Source organism: Chiloscyllium punctatum, chromosome 10 (assembly GCF_047496795.1).
Source record: "Chiloscyllium punctatum isolate Juve2018m chromosome 10, sChiPun1.3, whole genome shotgun sequence".
Classification (NCBI taxonomy): Eukaryota; Metazoa; Chordata; class Chondrichthyes; order Orectolobiformes; family Hemiscylliidae; genus Chiloscyllium; species Chiloscyllium punctatum.
In genome coordinates, this window is record NC_092748.1 from 70,001,720 (window position 1) to 70,021,899 (window position 20,180).

At 39.9% G+C, this 20,180-nt stretch overlaps 1 protein-coding gene across 5 annotated transcripts in view; it reads left to right on the top strand.

Annotated features, from left to right (window-relative positions):
- Positions 1 to 20,180, top strand: part of LOC140482267 (sodium-driven chloride bicarbonate exchanger-like) — a 281,516-nt gene that overhangs the window by 184,971 nt on the left and 76,365 nt on the right. For all 5 annotated transcript variants that reach the window (XM_072579457.1, XM_072579456.1, XM_072579455.1 and 2 more), the window contains 3 exons: positions 4,937 to 5,037; positions 7,200 to 7,374; positions 14,005 to 14,138. In XM_072579457.1, coding sequence (XP_072435558.1) covers positions 4,937 to 5,037; positions 7,200 to 7,374; positions 14,005 to 14,138 — 410 coding nt within the window. The remainder of the gene's footprint in view (positions 1 to 4,936; positions 5,038 to 7,199; positions 7,375 to 14,004; positions 14,139 to 20,180) is intronic.

Consider the following 20,180-nt stretch of genomic DNA (forward strand, 5'->3'; position numbering starts at 1 on the left):
AGCTGGTCGTGTCGTTTCGTGGCTAGTTGGTGTTCGTGTATACGGATCGTTAACTGTCTTCCTGTTTGTCCGATGTAGTGTTTTGTGCAGTCCTTGCATGGGATTTTGTACACTACATTAGTTTTGCTCATGTTGGGTATCGGGTCCTTCATTCTGGTGAGTTGTTGTCTGAGCGTGGCTGTTGGTTTGTGTGCTGTTATGAGTCCTAGTGGTCGCAGTAGTCTGGCTGTCAGTTCAGAAATGCTCCTGATGTATGGTAGTCTTTTTGTAGTTCTGGTGTGCTGCAGTGTGTTGTGGCCCTTTTGAATAGTGTCCTGATGCAACTTCGTTTGTGTGTGTTGGGGTGGTTGCTTTCATAGTTTAGGACTTGATCTGTGTGTGTGGCTTTCCTGTAAACCTTTGTGGTGAACTACAAAAAGAGGAAGAGGAACACCTATGCAAGGTATTCGCCAAAAACGGATACCCTCGCAATTTCATCAACAGATGCCTAAGGGAGAGACAATGGAACAAGGACATGCCGTAAACCAAAGGACTAGCCACACTACCATACATCAGGAGCATTTCTGAACTGACAGCCAGACTACTGCAACCACTAGGACTCATAACAGCACACAAACCAATAGCCACGCTCAGACAACAATTCACTAGAACGAAGGACCTGATACCCAACATGAGCAAAACTAATGTAGTATACAAAATCCCATGCAAGGACTGCACAAAACACTACATCGGACAAACAGGAAGACAGTTAATGATCCGTATACACGAACACCAACTAGCCACGAAACGACACGACCAGCTATCCTTAGTAGCCACACACACAGACGACAAGCAACATGAATTCGACTTGGACAACACTACCATTATAGGGCAAGCCGAACAGAGAACAGCCAGGGAATTCCTAGAGGCATGGCACTCATCCACAGATTCTATCAACAAACACATCGACCTGGACCCAATATACCGGCCACTACAGCGGACAGCTGGAACTGACAACCGGAAGCGGCAGAGACAGGCCACTATAAATGCTGGAGGAAACAGCACAGAAGCGCTTCACAGGAGGCTCCCAAGCACTGAGGATGTCACCTAGACAGGGGACGAAACGTTTGCAAGACAAATTCCCAGCTCGGCGAACAGAACCACAACAATGAGCACCCGAGCTACAAATCTTCTCCCAAACTTTAAATTTTAGTGGAAACTAGCCCAGCTCTTCAAACCTTTCCTTATAAAATAGCTCACTCACTCCAGGTATCAATCTAGTAAATTTCTTCTGAACCACCTCAAATGCATTTACATCCTTTCTTAAATCAGGAGACCAAAAATACACCCAGTATTTGAGATGTGGTCTCACCAATGCCGTGCATAACGGAAGCATAATTGCCTTGCTTTTATGTTTAATTTCTCTTGTAATAAAGGATTGAATTTATTAGCTGCTACTATTCTGACTGATTCACTAGAATAGTTTGCACCTTGGAATTGTGCATTTATTTTCCTTTTAGATACAACTCTGCTTTTTTATACCTTTTGTCAAAGTAAGGACCTTCACACTTTCCCAAATTATACTCAATGGGCCATGTTTTTGCTGAATCACAAAACCTACATGCAACTTCCTTATGTCCTCTCCATCTTTCTTTGGTTAATCTGCAAATATAGCTGCTGCCCATTTGCTCCCCTCATCTAAGTAATTGATAAAAATTGTAAAAAGCCAAGGCCTAGCACAGACCCTTGTGAAGGTTTCTCTCTTTCTTCCACCTTCAGATTTCCAGCCACTTTTGGAATATTTTTGCATCCTCCATGGTGAAGGCAGAAGCAAAATATTTATTCCCTTTATCCACCATTTCCTCACTCTCTAGAGTATCAACACTCACTACTGTCTCTTTTGCTTTTGAAATACCCTCTATAAACTTGTGCTATCCATTTTTATATGTCCAGCTAGCATCCTCTCATATCTAAGTTCTTTTTCTTGATGAATGTTTTTATTATTTTTTGCCATTCTTTATATTCTGTCCAAACATCTGAGATGCTGCTCATTTCACACAATTACAGTTTGTGATTTTCAATAAGTTTGATGGTTTTCTTAACTGCTTTCATTAATCACGGGTCGTGGGTCCTCCCTTAGGAACTTTTCTTGATAGTAGGAATATGCATATTCTGAGTATTCCAAAATATCTTATCCTTGCTTCTCCATCTATTCCATAGCATTGTATTTACTTCACTTCAGCTCTCTAAGCTTTCATTCCTACATAGTTGGCCTTATTAAACTTTAAAATACTAGTCTTAGATTAACTCTTTTCCCTTTCAAGCTGGTTGTTAAATTCAATCAAATGTGGTTCCTGCTGCCTACTGTGACCTTAACTCCAAGGTCATTTATTAATCTTGTCACATTACGCAATACCAAGTCTAGTATAATGTACTCTCGGGTTGATTCTAAGGAATTATCTCCAAAGCTGTTTCCTTAGGCTACCATTACCGCTCTGGTTTTTTTCTTTATATATAGATTAAAATCACCCATGAGGTTCTTGTATTACAAACAACCAGAATTTTTTCCTAGATAAATTGTTGTTACTGTCAGAATGCTTGTTGTCCATCCTCATTGGTGACTTCTGTCCCCTATTATTCCTCAACTCCACACCGTGCCAATCCTAATATCTTTATTGAAACTCATCTCTAATTATTGACATACTGGTTAACTGTGGTATCACTCCACCTTTGCCTAGCTTCCGAGTCTACTTAAATGTTGTATAACCCTCAGTATTCATGATTTAATTCTTGTCATCAAGCAAACAATCTGCGTAATGGCTGTCAGATCAGAAAACCGAGTGCACATTCAAATAAATAAATGTTATGAATACAAAGCACCTTCATATGCAGAGCCTTTAATATTTTTATTACCTTTGTATCATTCAGTTTTGATTGTTGGTGTATTCTTAGGTTTATTCTCTCTGTCCTTTGCGAGCAAGGTCTGATCTTTATTTACCATTTTACTTTTTCGCTTCCCTGCTTTAAGTCTGCAACTTGATTTGTTAAATCTACCCAAGTTTAATCCCCCACTACTATTATTTGGTTTAAAGTCCTATCGACTTCCTTAATTACATGACTTCCCAGATTATTGGTCCCAGCTGATGCCACAACCAATTAGCCAATTTTATTCACTTCTTGTGGTATCAAGTAGTGGCTGAAGACACTGGATCCTCCAAATTGCCCTGACAACGTTCCAACAATAGTACAGAACATGTGTTTTCCTTGCCCCTAGTCAAGCTGTTCCAGTGCAGCAATGAGACTGATATCTATACAATAGCATACAAAACTTCCCTGCTATGTCCTGTATACAAAAAGCAGAACAAATACAACCCATCCATCTACTATTCCATCAGTCTGCACTTGATTATCTGCAAGTGATGAAAAGTGTCATTAGCTGTGTTATCAAGTAACGCTTCAACATGTTGTGAAAATTGATAGCATCACCTACACAAACGTTCAATTTCTCTACTATCCATGTTCAATAGCGGTGTTTACTATCTACAAAATGCCCTGCAGAAAATCACCAAGGCTGCTCAGATAGCACTTTCCAAACCCATGACCATTACCATCTAGGACAAAGGCAGCAGGTACTTGTGAACATGGTCTCCTGAAAGCTGACTTTCAAGCCACTAATCATCCTGGCCATATCATTGTTCCTTCAATGTCTCTGGTCAAAATTCTAGAACTGCCTCCCTATCAGCATTGAGGGTGTCCCTAAACGAAATGGACTAGAGCAGTTCAGGGAGGCAAATCATCACCACCTCAATAGCAATGATGGAGGCCAATTAGTTCTAGCCATGTCAGAAAGATCCACATTCCATAAATAAATAATGGAAGAGAATTTAAGGGCAGTATGCTGGTTGGCAGAGAGGCATACATTGACTAGCAAATTCTGAAGATGCCCATTTCATAAACTCTAAATTGTGAGCTGATTTTCTCATTATAAAGGTGTGCATTGTTTGCTGACATAATTATGACATATGAAACAAATATTCGAAGTTTGGCTTTGTGTATTCCAAAAACTATTCCTTGAAAGCTTGAGTCTGAGCAATGTTGTAGCAGAATGATTTTCTGAATGCAAATTTGAAAACTCTTTTCCCATGATGTCAGAGGATTTCTGGCTTCTTGTTTCTACTGGATATTTGAACATGAAATGCTGAATTTATTTTTAACATATAACTGGTGGAATTGTATATTCAAAACATCCAAACTTAACTTGTTACTTCAAAGATACAGCTGGTGTATATCACCAGATATTCGTCAGGTTTCCCCGTTTCATTTAATGGGAATTAGTGAGCTAATTAAATGTACTGTCTAATCGATGATGAAATGGGCTGTTCTGATTTAAGGTTTTCCTCAAGTAATTGCTTATTATTTTAGAAATTCTACAATTTCCATGATTTATAGTGAGAACAGTCATTTATAATAAAATGTAAATAAGTTGCTGAATAAGTTTTAGAAGAGACAAAGAAGAAATAATTATATTTTACATAGCAAGTTTTCTACCTTACATCGCAATGTGCTTTCCAGACAATGAAGTAATTTTGAAGCATAGTTACTGTATAAAGCAGGAAACATGAAAGCCAGTATGTACTCAGCAAATTCCCACAGTCAGCCATGTCATAGGTTGAGTGTTTTTGTTGTGTGACATTGATCGAGCTTTAAATGTTATGCAGGATTCTAGGAATGGCAGATTTGAGTGCAGCTTCTATCAGATGAATGTAAAATATTGATAGTTTCATTTCTGTGTGCGCACCAGTTTTAGTCATTGGGTTAAATTAATGGTTGCATAAAAATTGTCTACGCAAAAAAATGCACATTTGATATTATTTTGCAAGCTTTTTTGATGACAAGTTCTGCACTTGAGTCTTGAAATTCTATATTTTCCTGCTCTTATTGCTTGTAACTTATGCAGGAGAAAAGAAAAATTCCAGGGATTCCAAATGGAACCACAGCTCATGGGGATTCTGACCCATTTGAAATGCATAGTGGACCTGAGCTACAGAGGACAGGAAGGTTGGTGCAAGAAGCATTCATTTTAAAACAACCTAACTTCATGTCATAAAATCCCATTACGTTCTGAAGCTCTCGGGCTATTACTTTACTTTATTTTGTAAGAAATATTGAACTTATGTTAGCAATTTATGGTTTTCACAACCTCTACAAAAATTTTCCTTAGAAAAAGTTTAATTAGGGACAAGCAGCAGAAATAAACAATAGTCTTCCTTTCTGTAACAGGATATAAGACCCAGTGTGATGGCATAGTAATTTCATTCTGACAGTTCTGAGATTAACTGAATTCCAACACATGACTGTAACAATGTTGTATTTAAACAACTTTCAGGTATAGACTGCAGTGAGCCAGTTTATAGGATGGAAGTTGTAAAGGATCAATAAGCTGCTGACACTAAAAGTTAGTAACAAGATTTTGAGTATAAATATATGGGCCCAAATCTTCCAAGCTGGGCCAGAGTCTCTTTCTGAGCCAGATCAGCCAAAAAACCTTGGTACAATATTTTGGACACAACTTTCTGATGCAGGATCTTTTTCAACAGATGCAATCTAGAAAACCATGCAGACAGCATTTGAGTCAATTTTTCCCAGAAGCCATGACTCATTTTAGCACCTTAGCTGTTGTATTCCAGAAAAACAGACAGTTTAAAGATCTTCAAGTCTTTTTGATAAACCTCTGAGAAAAAGTAAGCCTAAAACATCAGCGAATGATGAGATAGGGTGTACAGGATGAGAGGTGTATATGGGCGTAGAGTGGCACATATGTGGGTGAGAAGTGGAGTGCCAATTAGGTAAGAAGGCTGGATATTAGGCAGGTAAGGGTATAAAGTGCCAGATTGGTGCGAGTTAGGAAGCTGGTTAAGTGACTGAAGGGCTAGGATGGCAAGCAGGTAAGGTAACAAATAAGTTGGTACATTTTAGGGTATCAGTTGGGACCAGGCAAGTGGATGAGTGGATTGGGTGGCATGTCATTAAAGGGTCAGAGCATCTTCTGTGTAGGGAGATGGTAACAGTTAAAGGGGTGAGGATTGTGATGGAGATGGGGGAATGAGATGGTAGATGGCAGGTACATAAGAGATTATGGTGGTAGGTGCTTAGGTGAGACGAGGATGGCAGGTCAGTGGGGATCTAATGTCAGGTGCGTGAGAGGGAGTAGTTTGAGCAAGTCAGTGGAGAATGCAGTCAGTTGACCAGTGGAGGGAGGGTGAACATTTGGGAGTTGGGGAGTTAATAAGGGGGTGTCTGATGTCATTGAGGGACATTGGTATTAGGTTGGAGGAGCGGTTATCTGTGTGAGTGATTGGGTGTTAATGACATTGTTAATGAGGAGTTAGAATAGGTTTTATCGCCATTCTGATTAACTGTTATGATGGGTAACTATTAAGTTAAGTAAGTCAAAAACTTCTGAAGTCTCTGAATTGAATTCCGAGTTGGGAACTTCTTTCAGAGGGTTCTTGCTTGCATTTAATAACAATGACGAGTGGGAATTTTGGTTAAGTAATGTCTCTCTGATGTAGGGCGCTAATGTCTGGCTGAGATTTAGAAACTGTAGATTAAAATTGAACCACCGAGCAAAGATATTTATATCCAGCAACATTTGGAATAAATATGATGTGAAGGTGCTGGTGTTGGACTGCAGTGGACAAAGTCAGAAGTCACACATCAGACTATGGTCTAACCGGTTGCCTTCACCTGATAAAGGAGCAGCACTCCAAAAGTTTGTGATTTCACATAAATGGCTATTATGTGGTGTCTTGTGACTTCTGACTTTGGAATAAATACAGTTAATGCTGGAAATACACAGCAGATTTAGTGGTATCTGTTCAGACAGGGACTTTTCTGAAGAACTAATAATTAACTTGAAATGTTAACTCAACAGAGTTGTTGAATATTTTCAGCAAAAGTGAAATATTTTAGATGAAGGTCTGAAATAAACAGCAGATGTGCTGGAAAAACTGAGATTGGCCTAGCAGTGTCTGTGGAGTGAAAAGCAGAGTCAGTATTTTGAGTGCAGTAAGACTTTTTAGGGTATTTTCAACACTTTCTGTTTACCAATTGGCCATAAGACTTTATATTTATAGATTAGTAAATGAATAATTGGTATGTTAGATTAATTCAAGCCATGTGTTTTGCACTGAACTTTCTTTTGATTTTTCCAAAACCAGGATATTTGGTGGATTATGTGAAGACATCAAAAGAAAAATTCCATATTACTGGAGTGATTTTAGAGATGCTTTCAATTTACAATGTGTAGCATCCTTTCTGTTCCTGTACTGTGCATGTATGTCCCCGGTTATCACATTTGGTGGTCTGCTTGGAGAAGCTACAGAAGGTTGCATTGTAAGAATAATAATTATTCTTCTAGAATATATAATTCAGTGTTGAGAATTTATTTTATTATTATTATAATTATTATTATTATTATTCAGAGAAAGCAATATTTGTGTTCCATTAAAATCTAAACAGTCGCTCTGTTTTTTTCCAACAATGATTAGGTGGTGTAAGATTCTACAAGATTTTGCATAAATTTAAATTATTCACAAATACTATATCAAGTTGCATGGTTAATTACTTAAATCAATTTCATAATTTAACATCAACCATTACTCTCAATTGTTATGATATTGGTTGAGAAAGAAACCCAAAATCTCAGTCAATTGCTGAAAGCATGAAACCACAAGATTCTATTGTTTAACACAAAAAGATTTGTACGATTCAGGAGCCAAACAAAGCAAACATTAAATACAGTCATAGCTAACTACTTTTACTTTAAAACCCAGAATTATATAAGTTAAACATGAATCTAGTGGCAAATTGTGGTCAATCATAAACTTGGCATAAATTACACATTAAATGGCAGATTAAACTAAGATAGGTCTGAAACATTGGTTCAGCCATCTACACAGAATATATGTCATCAATCTTGTACAAAGTCCGTCAAAACTCTGTCCTCCTTACCGGAAATTTCAGATGCTCCTCTTCCAGGATATGTTCCTAACCTTCAGCTGACGGTCTCACACAATCAGCTCAATTCCCACAAGCATGGTCTTCATCTAAATTGGCACATGTCTACAAAACCTCAACTCTGCTTGCAATGGTCTGAATAGTGTAGATAAACTACGTTATCTTCAAGTAACAGGAACCTTTGTTTATTCTCAGCTTCTGGATCTAATTTTTTTAATCTTCAATCTGCTTTTATCATACTTGGGATCAAAATCTACAGAGGTAGGAGTCTTTATTCTTTTAATCAGGAATGTTGCATTCCAACCTCAGTTTCAATCTGCCCAGAAATTTTGGTTTCCTTAGAAACAGGAAAAGTCAGATTTCTTTCTCAGTTTCCCTTTTCATTTAAGATCTGCTTCAAAAACATATGAGGCTTAAGCCATGGATTCCATTACAGTATGCAGTTTTCAATTTCCCCAAGATAAATAAAGATGAAGTAATTTCAATATTCGATTAATCTTCTGGATATGCTTATTGCTCTAAGACAAGTGTTAACTTGGTGAAGCTACAAAACAGGACTACTTGCTTGCCAAAAGCAACAGTGGAATACAATAGCTAGGGCTAGATGATACCACAACCAATGATCAGGTCTAAGCTGTACAGTCCTCGTACATCTAGTCAATGCAAAAGATAAGGCTGAATCTTTTGCATCCATCTACAATGAGAAGTGCCAAATGGATGATCCTTCTCAACCTCTTCTGAACTCCCCAACATTACTGATGCATACCTTTAGCCAAATCAATTCATTGAATATGATGTCAAGAAAGTTAAGTTATTGGATTCTGAAAAAGCAATGTTCTTCAGAACATGCTGTGTCTTAAGCTCGGCTGTTCCAGTGCAGTTGGCACACTGGCATTTATGTGACAATGTGCAAAATTATCCAGGTTTATCTGGTTCACAAAGCCAGGACAAATTCAGCCCAATCAATTATTACTTTGTCAGTTTTCCCTTGATCATCAGCAAAATAATGGAAAGGCTCATGGACAATGTAATCAAGCAACAAAGGAATAAGCTGTGCACTGATGCTCAGTTTGGGTTTTGCCAGGGTCACTGAGCTCCTAATCTCCTTTACTGGCTTGGTCCAAACGTGCATAAAAGAGCCCTATTCTAGATGTGAGGTGAGCATAACTACCCTTAATATTGATGCAGCATTTGACCAAGTATTACATAAAGGATCATTATCAATACTGAGTTTTCATGGGGAAAACTCTCTTTTTAACTTAATGGAAAATGGTTGTGATTTTCAGAGAACAAATATCTCTATCCAAAGATATTACTGTAGGAGTTCAACATGATAGCCTCCTTGCACAGCTACCTTCAGATGCTTCATCAATGATCTTTCCTCCATAATGAGGTCATAAGTGGGGAGCTTCACTGATGATGGCACAATATTCATTACACATATGTAGCAAGATTTAGTTGATATCCAGGCTTGGATTGATCAGTGGCTAGTAAATAGTTGCACTGTCAAAATGCCATGCAATCCTCTTCTCGAAAAAGAAGGAATCAAATCATTACCCTATGGCTTCAGCATCACTGTTTCTCCCACTATCAATAGCCTTGGGATAACCATTGATGAGACACAGAACTAATGTTCTACCTATCACTGGTGTTGTGAAGGATTGGTCTGGCTGTGGCATTGCAGAATACTCCAAGTAGTTGGACTGTTCCATGTCATCTGTCTTCGTAGAGAAATTTGCAAAGAAAAACACCTTTGACCACAAGTCCATCAGGAAGTGGTCAACAGGTAACATCCTCAAGACCCTGCTGGAAAAGGAGTGAATGAATTCTGTCGTGTGGTTCACTGAGCAGACTGTCAAAGAATTCTGTCATTTGGCAGAATTCCTCATCACCAGAACTTTCCAACAAATATCAAAATGTAGCTTAGCCAGTGGTGAGAAGGGTACTGCCTGTCAGATCCTTTATGCACATTTAATCTCTTGTGCACCACCACGTGGTGCTCTTGAAGTGGCTGAGCTGGTGAAGAGACTGTCACATTTCTCCTTCAGGAATGTGCCTTTACAAAGAAGGTTTGGAGATATTCATGTCACCATTTGTCCCGAACAACTCTGACGCAGGATTCTGTGCTCTTGAGGCTGTTCCCTGGATGCACACTGAGACAAGCATTGATTATGCCTGGAGGGCCATCCATGACAAACATCTCTGTCTAAAGATATTACTACAGGGTTCAACATTGTCGTGTCCTTGCAGAGCTATCTTCAGATGCTGCATTATCTCTCGGACATACACAACCTCATCACCTCAGAGGATCTCCCATCCACAGCCTGTAACCTCATAGTCTGGGAACCCAGTTCTACCTCCTACCTAAAATTCACAAACCTGACTGCCCTGATTGACCTATCATCTCGGCCTGCTCCTGCCCCACTGAACTCATCTCTACATACCTTGACACTGTCCTCTCCTCCCATCTCCAGGAATTCCCCATCTACGTTCGGGACACCACCCATGCCCTCCACCTCCTCCATGAATTTCCTTTCCCTGGCCCCTAACGCCTCATCTTCAACATGGACATCTAGTTCATATACACATCCATCTGCCATGACAAAGGCCTCCAAGCCTTTTGCATTGAAGAATACCTTTAAAACCAGCAATGTTTTGCAATTTATTTTGAATTTATATGCACACAGTGATAAGTGTTTAGATTCGTACATCATTGGAAATGTAACTTCAATGTTTATAGGAGGCAAAGGAGAATAGAGAATGATAGACCTGTTACTTTGATGTCAGTTGTTAATCATTAGATTTTAAATGTTTGTGAGACAGAATATAGACATGTGTTTTTCTAGTCAGAATTTTATTACAACTCTCTCAACCGACTCTAACACTGCTGATTTCTACTTCCCCACCTAAATATGCCCAGTCCAATTCTCACCCAGTTACCCTCAATTAAGAATTAAAAATCTCCTGTTCCCTCGTTCCATTTGGCCTCAGCATCACTGCAAGATCGTATTCGCTAATAACATCAGTGGTAGAGCAAGTGTTAGAATCTATTATAATGGGTGACATAACTAACTAAACGCTAATGATAAGTAAAATAGGTAAAAACAATGACGACAGATGCTGGAAACCAGATTCTGGATTCTCAGCCCTTCCCAAGATCCACAAGCCTGACCACCCTGGCCAACCCATTGTCTCAGCATGCTCCTGCCCCACTGAACTCATCTCTACCTACCTGATCACTGTCTTATCTCCCCTAGTCCAGGAACTCCCCACATACGTTCGAGACGCCACCCACATCCTCCACCTCCTCCAAGACTTCCGTTTCCCCAGCCCCCAACGCCTCATCTTCACCATGGATAGCCAATCCCTCTACACTTCCATCCGCCATGGGGCCTCCAAGCCCTCTGTTTTTTTCCTCTCCTGACGTCACCAACAGTACCCTTCCACCGACACTCTCATTCGTTTGGCCGATCTGGTGCGCACCCTAAACAATTTCTCCTTCGAATCCTCCCACTTCCTCCAGACCAAAGGGGTAGCCACGGGCACACGTATGGGCCCCAGCTATGCCTGTCTCTTTGTTGGCTACGTAGAAAAGTCGATCTTCCATAATTACACGGCACCACTCCCCACCTCTTCCTCCGCTACATTGATGACTGCATTGGCGTCACCTCATGCTCCCGCGAGGAGGTTGAGCAATTCATCAACTTCACCAACACATTCCACTCTAACCTTAAATTTACCTGGACCATCTCTGACACCTCCCTCCCCTTTCTGGACCTCTCCATCTCCATTAATGATGACCAACTTGACACTGACATTTTTTTTTACAAACCCACCGACTCCCACAGCTACCTGGATTACACCTCTTCCCACCCTACCTCCTCCCTCATCTCCATCCAAGGCCCCAAAGGAGCCTTCCACATCCATCAAAGTTTTACCTGCATATCCACCAATATCATTTATTGTATCCGTTGCTCCCGATGCGGTCTCCTCTACTCTGGGGAGACTGGACGCCTCCTAGCAGAGCGCTTTAGGGAACATCTCTGGGACACCCGCACCAATCAACCACACTGCCCTGTGGCTCAACATTTCAACTCCCCCTCCCACTCTGCCGAGGACATGGAGGTCTTGGGACTCCTTCACTGCCACTCCCTCACCACCAGACGCCTGGAGGAAGAACGCCTCATCTTCCGCCTTGGAAGACTTCAACCCCATGGCATCAAAGTGCACTTCAACAGTTTCCTCATTTCCCCTTCCCCCACCTCATTCTAGTTCCAACCTTCCAGCTCAGCACTGTCCCCATAACTTGTCCTACCTGCCTATCTTCTTTTCCACCTATCCCCTCCACCCTCCACCCCCCCACCTATCACCTTTATCCCCTCCCCCACTCACCTATTGTACTCTATGCTACTTTCTCCCCACCCCAACCCTCCTCTCATTTACCTCTCCACCCTTCAGGCTCTCTGCCTTTATTCCTGAAGAAGGACTTTTGCCCGAAACGTCGATTTTACTGTTCCTTGGGTGCTGCCTGAACTGCTGTGCTCTTCCAGCACCACTAATCCAGAATAAGTAAAATAGGACAGAGTTAATGTGGATTTATGCAAGGGAAGTCCTGTTTAACAAACCTATTAGAGTTTTTTGAGAATGTTACTTGTGGCACAGGTAAACAGAACCAGTGTATATAGAGTTTTGGATTTCTAACAGCCATCTGATAAAGTTCCACACAGGAGTTTGTTAAATAAAATTAGAGTGCATAGATTGAGAGTAATATACAATTATGGATTAAGAGTTGGTTATTAGGCAGTAAGCAGAGAGTAGGAATAACTAGGTAATTCTCAAGATGGCAGGCTACTGAGGTTCTACCAGAATCCATGTTAGGTCCACAGCACCTCATAATCTACATAAATGATTTGGATGTGGGGATCAAATACATTATTTCCAAGTTTGTTGTTGACACAAAACTTTGTGAGACTGGAAATTGTGAGGAAGGTGCAAAGTGATTTCAGTCAAACTAGAACAAGCTAATTGCATGGGCAAGAGCATGGTACAGGAAATATTACGTGAATAACTGTGAAGTTATCCACAGTTGAAATTCAGAGTATTATTTAATGATGAGATATTGAGAAATATGGATCCTTAAAGGGACCTGATATTCTTGTTTGTGAGTCACTAAATCATAGCATATCGGTGTGACAATCAATAAGGGCGGTAAATGATATGTTGACTTTCATTGTAAGGTGATTTGAATATAGAAGTAAAGGTGTCCTGCAATTTTATAGAGCCTTGGTGAGAGTGCACCTAGGTTATTGAGTTTAGTTTTGACCTCCTTATCTCATACAGGATATTCTTATAATGGAAGACATGCAATAGAGGGTCACTAAGGATGGCAGGGTGCAATTTTGGAGAGATTGAGAAAATTGGGCATATGTTTTGTAAAGGTTCAAAGAATGAGAGTTGATCTCATTAAAATTTAAATTCTTTAAGGCATAACAGGATGGATATAAAGAAATGATTTCTTCTGGCTGGTGAGTTTTGAATCATAGGACTCCCATCTCAGACTAAGGGTGGACTATTTAAGACTGAGTGGAGAAGGAAATTCTTTACTCAGAATGTGGTGAATCTCTGGAAAACTTGACTAGAGAGGACTATAGAAGGTAACACATTAAGCTTGTTCAAGTCAGAAGCCCCCAAGAGATTTATAGAGACAAATGATTTTGAGGGATATAGAGATCATGTGGAAAATGGTGTTGAGGTGGGTGACTTCCCCCATGATTCATTTGAAGCCCGAGCAGGACTAAATAGCCTATTCCTGTTTCAATGCTCCAGCTGTCATCTGAAATTATCCAAAGCAAAGTTGTGCGTTCTGAAAATAAAATGGCAAACTGCTATTTGCAGTAAAATGTCTTAAAATTATTGAGGACAAATAAATAAAATTAGAAAAGAACATTATTCTTCTTTACACTTACCAGTATATCAATATTGATCCATACCATTTTGTTTTTGCAGAGTGCAATTGAGTCTCTGTTTGGAGCGTCTATGACAGGCATAGCATATTCGCTGTTTGCAGGGCAACCACTAACAATCCTAGGAAGCACAGGACCAGTCTTGGTGTTTGAAAAGATCCTGTTTAAATTCTGCAAGTAAGTACTTCAACTGCTGGGTTTTATTTTTCACACAGATTGAGAAGTGTCTCTCAAAACAGCTTTTTCAAAATTTTAACTTTTTGAACAACCCATTATAATATGTGATACATCTTTTCATCTGTTAAGTCAACAAAGTATGTATTGCTAGAACTTAGTACATATAATTGTTTTTTTCTCAGCTATAATGATGTCATTATATAATAACATTGTTTCACATGGTGCTGAATACACTTCGAGCACAAAGGTTTTGGTCCAATTCATGACTTGTGATTTATAACCTATTTCAACCATGCCAGCATCTGTATACTAGCCAGGCTGCCACACAAAATGTCTGTGAGATGACCTTTGGGTGCTTAAGGAATATCTGTTCCCTAGATGACACTGAAGGAACCATGTAGTGCTTGACGAAGCATGTGACAAGATTTGTCATAAGGAGTTATGATGGATGTTAAAAGGAGCTGCAGAAGTGAGACTCATTCCCAACAGGTCACCTTGTCCCATGTAGTTAGAATTTTCATTGTGAAAACTGAGTATGGGGAATGTATTTCAAAATTACCAAAAAGTAGAAAGTTCTATGGTAGAAATTGTAATATTGAAATAATATATATGCATATTTTATATCAGTGCAGCCATATTTATCGAAAGAATGAACCTCTGCATAACATTGACACAAGTACAGAATTTGTTATTACTACGTGACTGCATTACCTAATAAAATAGTGAGATTACAAAGGAGCTCCTGAAAACTAAAAAATAGCCTCTGAAAATCAAAATGTCCTGAGAAAATGTTTAGAAAAGGAAATTACTTTGATCCCTGTGCTGCTCTGTTCCCACTGCTTTTGCACTGTTTGTCTGTTCTGTTCAATTCCTAATCCCCAGTGGACATTGGACCTCTCATCCCACACTGTAACTTGTCGTGTTATTTCAGAGAAATTTGGAATCAGCCATAAACCATTTTGCACCATGAACATACTTCTTGCAGTTCAGGAATTCTCCAGTCACTTCCAGCACCTGTTGCAGTGAGACAGGCTAACTTTTAAGTTAAGGGAGAAAGTGAGGACTGGAGATCAGAGCTGAAAATGTGTTGCTGGAAAAGCGCAGCAGGTCAGACAGCATCCAAGGAGGAGAATTGACGTTTCGGGCATGAGCCCTTCTTCAGGAACTCTTAAGTTATGCTAACATTTCACAATTCTTCAGCTGCTGTTCAAGGCTGCAGGCAATCAGTAACCCTGCCTACCCCTGACTGTTCAATCCAATCATGCTAAAGGGCAAGTGGAATACATTTTATATTTTCATTGCTCTGGAAGCAACCATGCAAATTAATAAGGCATTGTGATCTCCATGCGCATTTCAAGGCTTTATCAAATGTTGTGACCTGTATCTATTTTAACAGTTTGCTACTTAAGGGACTGTCTCATAACCTGTCTTCTCAGTCTTATAATTAACTGATCAAAGGTGAATTGGTAGTGCTGGTTCAACTGTTGATTTTAAAACAGGCAGAATCTAATTTTAGTGTAGTGTAGTGCATATGAAGAAGATGACAAAGTCATGTGTCCAAACACCAGGGAGCTCCTTCTTAGATCTTATTACATATTATATGGCAATTTCCGCAGAAACTACATCTCAACTTAAATAGTCCAAAATAAGTCAATGAATGTCAAACACTAGCTTATGTGGACCTGGGAATAGACCAGAAAGAGATGGTTTACAAATTTTGACCAAAATCCAACTCGGCATCTCTTTTGTTTTCTGGAATCTATCAGGAAACATTTGTCCAGGTGTACAATTGAACAATGGGTTGCTAATATGTGACTTTCTAATGTGAAAGTTTGACCAATATGTCACTGCTGATCCAGAATAGCTGCTGATAGGGATGCCTGAGGCCAAATAAACTAGAGAATACATCGTGTTCATACATTAATAGGGGGGTGATTGGGTGAGAACTTGAGTGGGTACATATAAATGGGGAACAAGTGATCAGTTGTATTGGAATTATAAATGTGTGAGTTGGAATAACGCTTGAATTCTGTCTCACCAACATTTGACCTCTGGTGTTTAACAACATTTTTGGAAACATGAAGATTATGTAATTTCCAGGAGAAAATTATCCTTGTCTCAAATGATGTGTATATAATGGTTGAGTTAAAAACAATGACTGCAGATGCTGGAAACCAGATTCTGGATTAGAGTGGTGCAAGAAAAGCACAGCAGTTCAGGCAGCATCCAAGGAGCAGGAAAATTGATGTTTTGGGCAAAAGCCCTTCATCAGGAATACAGGCAGAGTGCCTGAGGGGTGGAGAGATAAATGAGAGGAGGGTGGGGGTGGGGAGAAAGTAGCATAGAGTACAGTAGGTGAGTGGGGGTGGGGGATGAAGGTGATAGGTTGGAGAGGAGGGTGGGGGAAGGTAGCAAAGAGTACAATGGGTGAATGAGGGTGGAATGAAGGTGATAAGTCAAAGAATAGGGTGGAGTGGATAGGTAGAAAGGAAGATAGGCAGGTAGGACAAGTCTTGGGGACAGTGCTGAGCTGGAAGTTTGGAATTAGGATGAGGTGGGGGAAGGGGAAATGAGGAAACTGTTGAAGTCCACATTGATGCCCTGGGGTTGAAGTGTTCCAAGGTGGAAGATGAGGTGTTCTTCCTCCAGGCGTCGGGTGGTGAGGGAGCTGCAGTGAAGGAGGCCCAGGGCCTCCATGTCCTCGGCTGAGTGGGAGGGGGAGTTGAAATGTTGGGCCACAGGGCGGTATGGTTGATTGGTGCAGGTGTCCCGGAGATGTTCCCTAAAGCGCTCTGCTAGGAGGTGTCCAGTCTCCCCAATGTAGAGGAGACCGCATCGGGAGCAACGGATACAATAAATGATATTGGTGGATGTGCAGGTAAAACTTTGATGGATGTGGAAGGCTCCTTTGGGGCCTTGGATGGAGGTGAGGGAGGAGGTGTGGGCGCAGGTTTTGCAATTTCTGTGGTGGCAGGAGAAGGTGCCAGGACAGGAGGGTGGGTTGCTGCGGGGGGCGTGGACCTGACCAGGTAGTCACAGAGGGAACGGTCTTTGTGGAAGGCAGAGAGAGGTGGGGAGGTAAAAATCTTCTCACCGAGGCATTGAAAACATTGGTAGCGGTTAAACAACTGGTTTTCTGTTCTTAGCTCTGGCAATGATTTGGCAGTTTTATCAATGTAAAAGTTGGCTTTCTGTTGTTTCACCTTGATTTTTTCATTTATGCGTGTTAGTATTTGTGGGTTCAGTAATAGTTTCTGCTATTGGCAGAGCAGTTTGGATGTTACATCACATGAATCTATGGACTGGTCTACTTTCTATGCTTCAGTAGTTAGATTTCTCCATTTAAAGTTTGACTTTCCATTTGATTGGAGATAGTGTGGAGAAAAAGTATGCTGTTGAATTTCTTAATCATTTATGAAATAGCTAAATTCTTTACTCATGAATTACGGGCCATTGTCATTCCACATAATTCTTGGAATGCTGTAACAGCTGCAGTATACTTTTCAAACATTCTCCAGTCTCACTGGTAGTTTTTGATGTCGACTGATTTAACTCCTAGTCATCAGAATAGTAATTGATGTAACAAGATATTCAGTTCCTGTGAGAGTGAAGTTTAAGTTTAGTCCATATTTTGCTTGAGATATCATGTCTCTTAAGTGACTTGTTAATTTGCTTGCTGGGCATTTGTTTCTAGTTCTGCCCTTGCTGATATGATCCTTAACTTGATTGCTCATACTTAAACATTACAGCAATTTTCTTGTTTTCCTCATACTATACTCAATTCATTAATGTGGGTGTGCTTCAGCATTTCATTCTTCATTTCCTCGGGATAATGACTATTTTATTTGCTCAAGGTGCCATCTTGAGCTATCACTTCTGTGTGCTCAATACTATCTTGTATTAAAGGTTTTGACCTTGATGCCTTCAGGCCATCCTTTTATCACCATATCCTACCTTGTGTAGTTTGCTTGATTTGAGCAAGATTAGTTTCTTTCAACTTCAGTGTTTATGTTGGGTTGATAACTTCCAGAGCATGTTGGGTTGTTGCTTCTTGTTAAATCTGGAAGATTTCATATGCTTTCTTAATATCCTCAACTTTATTCATAGGGAATGCTGCACCTTATAACATATCAGCAACGTACATTTGTTTCTCTTGTTTGTACGTAATGTGTCTATGATAACTCTGCAAACAAACTAGCATGCTTTACAAACATTTTGAGGCAGAGAAGACCAGCTTGAGGAGGATGTTTTGAAATGGTTTGTGGTCAAACTCCAGTGTCAGTTTGTCTCACCCAAACAGGTATTTCTTAAAATGTCCACAAGCAAAGACAAAAGCCAGGCACTCTTTCTCTACCTAAGCACAGCTTCATTTTGTTTATATTAATACCTAGGTGCAAATGTAATGGTTGTCCTTGCTGAATAAGGGTTGCCCTAAATCATGTCTCTCTGACATAACATTACAAGGTGACTTCATCATTGACATTAGAGGATCTAAGTCATGGCATTGTTGTCACTGGCTTTCATTCCAATGAAATCTGCTTCTTATTCTCTCGGTTAATCTACCACCTGTCATTAGCAGTGAGATTGCACAGCGATTTACACTCTAATGACTCCCATGAGCCATCCAGACACCTGCATGTCCTTTTCCTGAAAAGAGCTGATTGGAATATTGTAGGATCAAGATAAACACTTAGATTTTCAGCAAGGGACAATGTTGATAACAAACTATTAGCATTTACTCCATTACCCCTCCATACCAGATGACCAGTTCAGGATGTGCCGTATGGCAGATTAGGTCATAAATCGTGCATTTGTGGTGTCCTAGCAACAGTCTGGCACAACTATAGTATTTCTCCTCTATTCCTTTGTCCAAAGCAATAAATCATGAAATTAGTTGGAATTTCAACTTTTCCTTCTCTCACTCATTGTTGGAAACCCATAAAAATTACACCTTGTTCCATGCAGAAATAATTGTGCATGCACATTTATCAAAGAAGGAACAAGTTTACTATATCGTTTGAAAGCAAAAAGCATGAATCCATTACAAGAGTTTTAGGTTTAGGTAATGCTAACTTTAACGAGATGACACAGACACTGTCTGCAGCAAACTGGGAAAATTTGCTAATTGCTAAAAGAACTGAAACAGTGGAGGACTTTTAAAGAAACATTTAACACAGTACAAAACCAGGTAATGCTCATGAGAGGGTCCATGTCACTGATAAAAAAACCATGGACAACGAAAAAGATAAGGGACAGCATAAAACTAAACAAAAGGGCTTGTAAAAATCCAAAGAAAAGCACTGCTGAATGGAAAAGATATAAAGACCAACAAAAGACGTCAAAACAATTTTTGAGAGCTACTAAAAGGGATTATGAAAGTAAACTTGTCAAGTACAATAAGACATTTTATAATTACATGAAGAGAAAGCGGGTGGCCAGGAGCAATGTTGGCCCACTAAAGACTGAAAGTGGGGCTATTGTCAATGACTATGGAGAAAATGGCAGACATGATGAATAATTCTTTGCCTCAGTAGTTACAGTAGAAAAGAAGGACAGCTTGTTGGAAGTTCTAAGGAAATTAATAGTGGATGGTGACAGGAACTGAATAAAATTAATGTATGTAAAACATAGGTAATGTGGAAATATTTGGAATTAAAGAATGACAAATCCCTGGGACGTGACAGTTTCTATCCAAGGATGTCAAAGGAAATAGGGGAGCACATTGTGGATGCCCTCACCATAATCTTTTAGAGTTCCCTTGATATAGGGATCGTCCCTTTGGATTTGAAAATTGCACATGTCACCCCACTTTTTAAGAGGGCAAAAGAGGAAAACCAAGGAATTACAGACCAGTTAACCTAACCTCTCTGGTGGGGAAATTGTTGTAATCTGTAATGAAGGATGGGGTAAATGTGAAAATTTTCATTTAATTAGGGAGAGCAAGTTTGGATTCTCAGCACATAGGCCATAACTAAAAACTCATTGAATTTTTTGAAGACGATAGTGAGGAATGTCTACGGATGTTCTTCATATGGCCTCTGA